The following is an 11,253-nucleotide window of genomic DNA, read 5'->3' as shown; positions in this document are numbered from 1 at the left end:
ACTGGCAAAATCCACCGCTGTCGGAGACAACCAGCCCCTGGACGGCACTGCGCAGGACGAGCAGCCGCCCTTTCTCACCAGACGGGAATATTTATTGTAGCGAGTAACTCCCAGGCCCGACAATTCCTTTTTAGTGGAAATAAGTTAGTGCTCTCACCAGCCGCTGCAGTGGCAGCAGTTTAACACTCTGCTTGTTCAGTATTGCAGAAAGCTTGTGTGTTGAAGGGACAACATTAAAAATAATAATAATAATTAAAAAAAAAAAAAAGCTTTCTGATTTTAAATAATTTTTTTTTTTTTTTTTTTTTTTTTTTTCCACTTCTTGTTCTAAGCAGATTTCCTAGCAGAGAGCAAGCGATTTAAGTGTAAGAGACATTCACTCTTGCGGTTGTTATCGTTGTACTATGGAGTATAAATACAGAAGAATTCTTCAAATCAACTAAGCCGTAGCTATCTAAAGCTGGCAAAAACACAGACTGAGCCCCAGGTAGACATGAACCTACTAAAATCAAATGAATATGCAAAGATTTTTAAATCTTAAGTTTGGTAAGATAATTTTCAAAGTTGCCTTCAAGCAGAAAGTACAGAATTTAGTGTGAAGTTTGAAAAATCTCTATCCAAACTGATGAATTATGAACAAAATACTCAATTCCTTTTCAAGAGAAAGTTGGATCATTTTAAGGAATAGACAGCGAAGAAGGAACGTTTTTTTTTTTCTAGAATGTCTGGAAAATATTTCTAGTCTACATTTCCACATTTCTACATTTGAACGGTAGATGAGAAAGAGAGAGAGAAAAGTAAAACCTAGTCAGCACTTGCTTGGATTATCTGTAGCACTGCAATGAGACACTAGGAACCTTCACTTCCTTGTAGCAGAACCTCTCCTTTTCCTGAGCACCCAACCATGCATTGCTGTTTCTGTTTGTTTGCTTTTAATTACGAACTGCAAAACAATAAGTCAATCCTGACTCCAACTTTAAAGAGGTATGTGTGGAAAACTGTCATTAGATGCCACTTGATGCCATTCATAGTGTACGTGATGCCAGGCATGATTTTTTCCACTTGGGATAGGCTGACAGACCTTCCTGGCCACTCTGCTTCTCCCTTCACTACTTCAATTGTATTCTGGAGGAGTCTCACCACGTTCTCACCACTTTGCATTTTCCTCTGTCAGCTCACTTTTCATCTTCAGTCTCTTAGGACTGCTAAAGGTAGGCAGCAACCTGCCCTTCCTGCTCTCTGAAGCTACTCCTTTTCCTCCTCCTTCACTTTCCCCTTCCTTCTTTTCCTCTCCCTCCTCCACAACCCACGCAGTTTTCTCCTCCGTTTCTGACTCCCTTCCCCTGGGTATTTTTTCATTCATACACCTCCTTCCCCCGTCTCTCCCCATTCATTTCGCCTTACCTTCCTAGATATTTGGGAAATGTTACAGTTCACCACAGATACTCCAGAATGCACTCGTTAGATGTTCTCTGCTGGTATATTTTCCCTTTCTACACCGCTCTGGTCACAGCTTAAGGAAGGGGCAAAATGATCCTAGCTTTGTTGCCCTGATTGCTGCGGATGTAGACATCTTAGGAGGCATTTATATTACTCAACTTCAGAAATCTAACCGAGGCTCCACAGGTAAGAGATTGTTTCCCCAAAGTTCATCCAGTCAATAAAAATAAATAAGTACTCCATCAGGTAATTCAGAACCAGTGCAAAAACTAGTCAAGTGCTCTTAAGTGCTATCTGTCTTCATTAGCTACATACAGCCTAGAAAAACTAAGCTCATAATTCAGGCACTTCATTTAGGCAGTTTAAGTTCGGTGGTGAGAATCCCCATGGTCTGGAATGTGTTGTTTGGAGCTCTTTTACATTAGAGTATTGTCTGTCTCTAGTCTAAATCATGAATAACTTCATCAGTGTTCACTGATGCTCCAATCCAATTCCAGTTTCCCAGCTGCTCCTTTGCAGGAGAACAGAAGGGTAAGAGTGCATTGTTGTTTGGAAAAGGAACAAAAGAAATGAAATTAAAAAACAAAAAAATAAAAACAACTGTGAGGGAAGAGGTACTTGCTGCAAGTATTAGATCTTGAATAAATGCCAAATATAAGAAAGGCTACACTATCCATTACAAATCCGGGGATGAGAGTGTATCCCCAAAGCTTTGGCAGTTCAGTTCAAAACTGCTTAGTGATTCAGGTTTTGAATCCTACTTCATGCTAAGGGAATAGGGTGGAAGAATAAGTAACGTGAAAATGGTTTAAAATAGAGCATTAGTATTTTCAGGGGAATACTGCTGCATTTCATGCCTGAGGGGGCAAATCTGCTCTGATGGTAAATGAAGAAAGTCTTTGAAAAAAGCTATTACTAAAAAGCATCAGTTTACTGCCTTATCCTCCCACACCTGTTTTTTTCCTTCCTTGATATTTGTGTTAAATATGAAGCAATCAAAGCAGCAATTACACAACTAGAGCATACAACAGACTTCTGAAAAAAAATAAAATAAGAATGGAGGTGGGGTGGGGAGAACGAATATTTCCAACTCAGCGCCATACCCTAGAGTTTAGTTTCCTTCATTTATGATATCAACCAGGGCTTGCAGCAGTCTATCATCTCTATGCTTGTATGGTTTGGCATTGTAAAAAAGATCAACGTAGTCACTGTACAGGCTTTCTTCTGAGTCTTTGAGCTGGGAGGGCTTGTTTAACTTTTCGAGGGCCTGATAGAAGTGTTCAAATGGAATATTTGACTTCTCACTTGCAGTCTTCGCTGGCAGTCGCTTCTCAGCCATCTGTCTGCTAAAAGCACTTTGCAGTAAGTGTAGCATAGCCTCTGATGGGATTTTATCTTCTGCTTTGTCACTGCTGCTGCTAGTATCTTCCGTGACTTTGTTTTTTTCACTCAGGTTCGCCTGCGTGGTGTGGTCCTGGAATGCAGATTGGCGTAAGAGAGGTTAAGCGCCAAAGCAAAACTGCCTGGATTCAGATTTGCTCTGATTAGTGATTTTCATGTCTGTGTGTGTAGATGCAATTTTTCCACGTAGGAGCCACTAACATCTAGAAAAGAACTAGATCATTTTATTCCAAAGCAGACTGTCATTATTCTATCAGACCGCCTTTATTCATATTCAAACAGACTGCACTGCGTGTAGTATGTAATCTCCCCTAGGAAGTTAGCTTAGGATTAGCTAGCTCAGGAAGATAATTTAGGAAGTTACAAATTCAGATCCCACGGTGGCAGGATACCACTTGTCATTTTACGGCAAGATTTGTCCCAGTCTCAGAGATACTCCTGGTTGTCCTGGAGCAAGTACCTGCAGTGGCGATGGCAACTCTGCACGTGCCACACACCCTTGTGCAAAGGACTGAACTAATGCCTCCGTATTACCTGCTCTGTAGCAACCATTACAGCTGGGAAATGACAGTGAAGGATGGCTAACCCATGGGCATGACATGTATCTTAGCGAACCCTGGAAGATTATTGCCAAAGACAGACGTACAGAGAAATTGCAGAGGCGCAACCTCACTTCAGCACTGTTTGTTATGCCTCCCATGCAGCAATATACGGCTGCATATCGTCCTCATTTACACTGGCTCTGTCTTGCTAGTGGAACTCGAGCTGTTCTTTAGTATGTGTCTGCCTACCTTCTCCTACAGCACCTCCTGAATCCAATTTTATTTTCTTCCAAGTTTATTTTGCTGCATGCAGCTGCCACAACTGTGGACACTTAATTTTATGCATGTGAAAACCATAATTATGTCTCCCTCAATATTCTCCTCTGTAACCTTGCTGAAGAAGGTTAGCCTCTCTATTATTTACAGACATCCTAATTACCTAATGGGGAGACGAATAGATGTGATGTGATTAAGTATGCTGAAGGCAGTAACATAATCAAGCATTTTGAAAATATAAAATATTATCATCATGAGCATCCAGAAAATCACTGCTATTCTTGGAAGCCCAGGATGCATTTGTTTCCATACAGCACTCTACCTTAAAGGTAAGGAAAGGATGAAAAAGGAGCTGGCAGCAACAGGTCCATTTAACGGAACTGTCTCAGTCAGTGAGTTCCTGACTTTTGTGATGCTTCTTTCTTACAAATCTGCTTCCAAATTCCCCTGAAGCGCTCCGGCAAGCTCCTTTGGGATCGAACGCTTGTTCTCACTAGAATTACATAAATTTAGTGCGTCTGTCAGTGGTGCATTCCCCCCTCCCTGTACCACTCAACTGCGTTAGCTGTTGAGTTCATAGCGTCAGTATCAATACCTTCTTTCAATCCTAAAACTGTTAGGTGTTGGCACAGGAAAACAGAGACCAATAAAAATATCAGTTGCTGACTCTGAGAAAATTAGAACACTTGCAAAACTCACAAGCGTTCAGGGGCTAGAGGAAATGAATACAGAATGAGTATGGGTCTTCTTATTAGGGAAAAAGCCAGAATTCTCCTACAAATTTAAAAACACATACAGAAGACAATTTCTGAGACGCTACCTCTACAAGGTCTGTCATCTTCTCCACTCCTCTTCTGTCGTTTTGCACAGCGTTGTAGGATGTGTATACACGTGGCTGCTTCATATGTTCAGGCTGGGTAGCAGTGCCATGCAAAATCAATTTCCAATTTACAATCCTTCCTTCGTTTTGTATTCTTCTGGACTAAAGGACAAGCACGGCATTAGCACAGGTTCTCAGGATGTAAGAGGAAAAAACAGAGGACACTCGCTCAAAAAGCAAGGGAGAATTCACTAAAATAAACAATAAAGCTTTCAATATCTAAATTTGGAGAATGATTTCTGAGCACCAAAAGACCAATGCATTAGAGACAGAACATATCAGAAGGTGGGATTTAATGCAATGGCCTGACTACTCCAAGTATTCATAGTCTGAGGTCATGTAGTTATTAATTGATCACGTAATCATCAATGGAATTTCAAAACACAACACGAAATCACTGAAGTGTAAGTTTGTGTTACTGGTATTAGGTCACTAAGCCATTCCCGGTCAGTTTTCTCACAAGAGCTACCACTGAAACAGTAGTTTGGAATAATATTCTGTGGGAGTGTACAATAGCCGTCAAAAACACCGCCTGTGGAGGCGACCTACAAAAGTGGAAGAGAAGGGTACTGAGAACAGTGAAAATTTATTTTTCCAAAGCTTCTTTCCGAATATTTGCTTGGTCGTTTATTGACCGAAGAGAGCTGCTGAAGCTCTTCTTGACTAAGTTTATGCCAAAGTTTACGTATGCAATTTATGCGGCAACTAAATTATCAGTAACTCGGCCATCTCTGATTGCAGGTGAAGGCATTATTGTGAAAACTCATTTCTGGAATCACAAAACCCTATAAACTGAGGAAAAAAATCCATTGTTGCTTGCTGACAAAAACTTGGCTTATTGTAGATATCTGGAACCGCTAGCTTGAAAATGAAAACTAAAAGATAGCCACATGCAAAATGCCCTTCTTAGCTTCCTTCCTTCCTTCCAAAAAAAAAGAAGAAAAGAAAAAGGGCATTATTTTAGTTACAAAGGAGGATATCTGTAACCATGGGGTTATCTATAAGCCTACAGCATTAACACTATGCTGTTGATAATAGTGTTTACTTCTGCTGCCTTGTCCATCTGCTCAGTATTCAGTATCATCCTCCTGATTACAATTCAAGGCCAGTAAGGGTACGAGGCTCGGTGTCTGGTAGGAAGCACTCGGTCCCTTGCAGGATCTGATCCTTAATGACAAGCAGATTAACAGACAACTTCAATGATATTCTCCGGAGGTGACTGAGCCTGATCACCCTCACTCTGAAGAGAATGATTTTTCAGTTGCCTATCAAACAGATTTCTTCTGTCTCACTGTTGCAATCCGTATTCCCAAGCGCTTTTAGTAAACTTATTCATTTTATATCTGCAGATTTCTTGGCTTTAATCCTTAAAGGTTGTTCAGCAGTAATTACTCTGAGGAAGAGGTTAGGGAAAGATATAGATCAGAACAGCTCTCTAAGGCCACCAGAAATTCATTAATTCCAAGGGGTCTGAGTTAATGAAAATTATGCACATGTACCAAGAGGAGACTATCGTCTATCATGTGCTCTTTTCTGCAGAAAAAAAAAAAAAAAAAAAAAACTAATTTGCAGTTAATCATATGTAAATTTGATTACATACCTCATGAATCACAAAAAAAAAATGCATTAAGAAGTGACTTCTTTCAGTGACATATAACGTGAGAAAAACATAGGCATGAAACTCCTTTTGACAGGTACATGTCAGTGGAATGAGTACAGTGCTTTGTCTTTATGTTAGAACAAGAAAACCTGACTTTATCTTTTTTTTTTTTTAATGCTGTTTCTTCAGGTGAGCCAGTCTTTAATCTTCAATCCAGATGGATGCTCCATTTAAATAAACTCTTGCTGTAGCTTCTTGAATGAGAAGATTCAGTATTCAACATACCTGACAGCGGCTAGCGATCACGTTCTGTGTTAGCTCTCAGACTTAACAGGCATACTTACCACATCAGTAATTCTTAACACCCAGGTGCCTGCTGGATTCTCTCCCCATGTGTGAACAGACATGAAGTCCCAGTTCTTAAAGCCATTGGGAGATTTATCTCTCTCTCTCTCAGCCAGTAAGACAGTGCTGGTCCCTGTGTTGGTGCAAGATCAACAGTAGTGACTGTTCATATATGAACGCTTCTGTTTCTCACCTGGCTTGGTTTGCAAACTACGTAGGGCAGAGGTAACCTGGAAAAACACCATTTAGGGCTTGGGGAATGGGAAACATGCTGTCTCGGGTCACTGGGTACATTACCAAAACCAGCTCACACAGAATTGAAAACCAAAGCCTTATCTTGAATTAATTATTGTATTTTTTATTTATTTTTTTTTTTTTTTGGGGGGGGGGAATGTAAAATGTTACAGCCCAGAACTCACAACTGGGCAAAAACTATTTATATTGTTGTTATAATTACAAAAATGGTACGGTTCAAAAAGCATTTCTGCAGCAGAAGAGACTCCAGTGCAGAGCAGAAGATTTTTTTGTGTGTTTATTTGCATATTAGGAGAGAGCATGGAGGCTATATTTACGTAATATGGAGCAAGAGAAGCCCCAGGGAGACTGATCACAAGCTATAAATACGTGTAAAGGTAACACTGCGAATAAAGAAAAGGGATGACATATGTTTAGTGGGAGTGTTTTAAAGGAAAGTAAAAAAAAAAAATGCAGCAAGAACTAAAGGATAGTTCAGTCATAATAGCAACATGATAGTATTGTGGGGGCAGCAATACTTGATTGCTACCTCAACTAAACCCACGGATGAGGAACATATTACTGTCATCAGTCTTTCAGAAAGGGGTGTTTTACTGAGATGAAGCCAGGCTTCCCATGTATTAGCAATAGCGGGAGGAAAATATCTCTAAAAGTAGAAAGTGCTCCATGAAGTGCCTAGAGACAGTCCATCTACATGCTCCCGACCCAAAACTTATCTAAGATGGAATTAAGTTAGAAAATACCATCAATAATCAAGGGTAAAACAGGGTACAGCAACTTTGGTCCCATGAGACAAAAGCTAAACTCAGAAAGTGAGGAATTAATGCTATGTTTAAAAGGAATCCCGGACAAGGTAGGCTTTGGAAGAGTACTGTATGTACAGTATCTAAGCCTGCTTTGAAGTGAGGTCATGCAACAATCACATCAACAAGGATTAGTAGTTTATTATACGCAAATTATTAGATTACCCTTAAATATCAGTAAATTAGATTAGACCGATGTTTAAACTCTAATCTGAAAGTTTATGTTTTTTGTTTTGTTTTGCTTTTTAATAATATCAGCAGATCTGACAGAAGATCTTACTCTCTACATAGTCATTTAAACTCTTCCTCCTTTCTTTTCTTTCTCCTTATTTCAGGGCAGCGTCAAGATCTCTTGCTATGTTGTAGCATACCTAATATAGCTGTATTATGGTGCCAAATAGAGACTTTTTTTAAAATTCACCAATGGGGAAACACTTGGGTGAAATCTAGGGAGTCAGATTTCTTGAGTTTTCCATTAAATCAGAAGAAGGCTGATAAGTGGTACGATTTGGTACCGCCAGGAACTCTCAGTTTTCACAGGTCCTGGTGCTAGAACGTGACCCATTAGAAACAGTGCCTTCATTTCTGAAATAAACATCTTCTTACAACAATAATCCCAAATGCAAGAAGAATGGAAAAGGCACTCAGAGAACTAGCTCTCATTCCCAGGAGGCTTTGTCCTCACATTCACCTCTTGGTTGTGGCCCAGATTTGTCTAATGATGCATTTAGCCATTTTTTAATCCAGGGAGGATCATACAAGTAGTTTGAATGAAATGTTACACACTACAGCGACAGAAACTAAGAATGTCTTGGCTTCTCATACCTGAAGGAGACACCAGGGTGACATGAAGATCACCTCTGCGGGAATATTCAATTGTTGCCTCAAGCTGCACGTGCTCCAGAGATGCAATTGAGTTTTCTTGACCCTCACAGGCTTTTGTGGGAATTTCAATGATGACTTCCTCATTTGCTCTTAATAATCTGGCAAAATTACAGCAAAAATTACTGACAGAAACTTATGATTCTGGATCATTATGTGAAGCGTAGAGACAATAACAATCATTTAACAATGATGGGAAAAGAAGTAAGGAAAGAAAAAAAAAAGGTTTTTTTTTTTTGAATGTCCCCATGAAACCCTGGGAGTTCTGAATGCACAGAAAATACTGAAGTGGATCAAGCCTTGTGCTCTGTATAAGTTACAGTTGTGCAACCCACCCTGGAAGCAAGCAAGTCTGGGTAATTGAGTTTCTGTCAGCACTTTGCTGTTCCACAGAAACTATATAAAAAATAAATAAATAAATAAATAAAAAGGCTTTGCAGTCACCTACATCACATGACTATCAGACTTAGACTTAGCTGCCTGATAGGAATATGCAATAGAGCTGTTATCATAAAGTTAAGACATTGCATCAGGCGTGGGCCTTTTTTCTTTTGTGGTTAATGCCATCTCTGGAAAAAAAAAAAAGGCTTACATCCTCCATACATGCTCATGCATAGCTTTCTCTGCACAATTCCCATTACTTCTAATGAGAGAGGTATCTAAATGATCTAATGATCAGGGTATCTAAACCTCCACAGAAAACATTCAGAACTCAAAATACTGTGATCTTTGTTTTTATAATGTCACACAGAAGACTGCAATAAAAATGCATAAGCAGCGAGCATTGCATATACCAGAACTAGATCAACACTCGGTGGAAAGGAGAGGGCTCATAAAAACCAACTGATAGTAAAACAGCATAAATTGTAAGGTTACCAAGCTGTGACACTCCAAAACACCATAATATGTTTTTACAGACAGATTTTTAGTGCACGCACATGGTATCATTTCTATCTTTGAAATATCTGTATTTATTCTAAAGAACAAACACATAACTGAATAAGTAGAGACAAAACATTCTAGGTATCCTTCCTCATTAATCAGGTTAGTGATTTGTGATTAGAGCTTGTATGCTGAGCTCAGCTTAGGCTCACTGTACTACAAGCACTTGTGACTATGGCTTGCAACTCTTTTCAGTGAACCTTTGAAACACGTGCGTTTCGTAAGAGCAGTGCTATGGATGTGACTAAAGCTTAGTATATCGCCCTGATTTCAACATACCCTATGCATGTCACAAGAGAAGAGTCGCTAAGACTACCACAGATATTCATTCAAAAAAAAAAAAAAAAATATCTCTGAAAAACTTTGGTATCTTTGTGCTCATCTGCTGCTAGCAGTCTCAACTGACCAGGTTCAGTTTCACAGTATCGTTCATGCACGCGCTGTCGCTAAAAGCAGAGATAATGATCTCATTTTTGGGAGGGTGCGTGGTAGTGATGTTCGTCAGCCTTACACTAAAAAATAGCAAGCAAGCCAATGCTACTTGCCTGTCCCTGGGGGAATACAGCAGGACAACACCAAATGAATCAAAAGAAATCTCTTAGTCTGCTTTCGAGCGATCCGTGCACAGTACTATCCTTCAGGCATTACTAAAACAGATGTAAGCCTAGCTGCTGCTAACGCACACTCTTACCTTGGTTCGAAGGTTTTGTCCTTCACAATACACTCTCTCTTTTCTGGTACACCTTTCCACCTTTTGGGATCAGCTAAATCCACCAACGCATTGGCATTGAGCAGTCCAAACCCAAATCGGCTGTTCACCATCAGTCCCGCTCCATTCTTTTTCCATCCCGGATTGCCAGCCAGTGGATCGTATTCTGAGGTCCAGACCACCAGGTGCTGCATATCCCTCCACGTTAGATTCGGACTGTTGAGAAAATGTGCCGGGTTAATTGTTTCGAGACTATCTGTCGTTTTTCTCTTTAGTTTGCAATATTAGTTTGCATCAGGAAGTGTTTTAAATGTACGTGTATTTAAAATGTATTATTTTAAAATACAGAGCACGTTGCATGGGTATTCTTCCAATACTTCTTAAAGAAGATTGCTATGTAAATGAAGAACTGCTATCTAGCAAGACTAGAGTCCAATAGTTCAAACTATTTAGGCATTTAAATTTATCTAGCAAAAAAAAAAAATAATAAAAAAAATAGTATTTCCCACTAGTTTTTTATGGAAACTGGTGGGAACTTTGAAAATTCACTGTGCACTTGAGTCATCTGTGATTAACTCTACCCTTTAAAAGATGGCCCTTGGCTTGTGTCATTAAAGGAGTATGCAATAGAAGAGGGACCCGAACACACACCATTCAAGTGCTAAGCCTACACCCTGACGTCTAAGTGAAACGGCCATTGTCTTGCCAACAATGTGCCAACATTGTCTTGCCCTGCCCTGTTCTTCACCCCCACCTCTAAGACACAGCTCTGGCTGCCAGCCCGGCAGGGTGTGAACCTGTCTGCTCCCTGCCTGCTCTGAAAGCTGAGCTTGGGTGCCTTCCATTTCATGTCTCATCACCGGCAGGAAAGGTTCTGCAAATTGACGAAGCACTTCACTTAAACTCCCGCAACCTATTGTCTTCAAATTACGCTGTCTTGACAGAAGCGCACCCTCACTGCCTTGAAGTGCAATTGACCGGCTCGGCACACAATTGTTGCCAGCGCACTAAATGGACTAAAATTCCTGGGTCATCACATTTTGCTTGCGTTGGTTCTGACTTGCTAGGAAGGTGTTGAGGCAAGTAGCTGCTTATTTCTGTCATCAGGCGGAGCAAGTCCGGCTGACAAAGTGGAGCAGCAGCATGAGATGGTGTAACGTTCAGGAAGGCAATGTTCG

At 40.2% G+C, this 11,253-nt stretch overlaps 1 protein-coding gene across 2 annotated transcripts in view; it reads right to left on the bottom strand.

The window, feature by feature from the left end:
- Positions 1–299: 299 nt before the first annotated feature.
- Positions 300–11,253, bottom strand: part of PCSK1 (proprotein convertase subtilisin/kexin type 1) — a 29,379-nt gene continuing 18,425 nt past the window's right edge. For both annotated transcript variants that reach the window (XM_035309990.1, XM_035309991.1), the window contains exons 11-15: positions 10,058–10,291; positions 8,368–8,525; positions 6,484–6,617; positions 4,480–4,641; positions 300–2,914 (exon numbers count right to left, since the gene is read on the bottom strand). In XM_035309990.1, coding sequence (XP_035165881.1) covers positions 2,552–2,914; positions 4,480–4,641; positions 6,484–6,617; positions 8,368–8,525; positions 10,058–10,291 — 1,051 coding nt within the window. In that variant the 3' untranslated portion in view covers positions 300–2,551. The remainder of the gene's footprint in view (positions 2,915–4,479; positions 4,642–6,483; positions 6,618–8,367; positions 8,526–10,057; positions 10,292–11,253) is intronic.

The sequence above is a fragment of the Oxyura jamaicensis genome, chromosome Z (assembly GCF_011077185.1).
Source record: "Oxyura jamaicensis isolate SHBP4307 breed ruddy duck chromosome Z, BPBGC_Ojam_1.0, whole genome shotgun sequence".
NCBI lineage: Eukaryota > Metazoa > Chordata > Aves > Anseriformes > Anatidae > Oxyura > Oxyura jamaicensis.
Note: the sequence above shows the minus strand (reverse complement) of the source record. Positions and strands in the feature narration are given on the sequence as shown.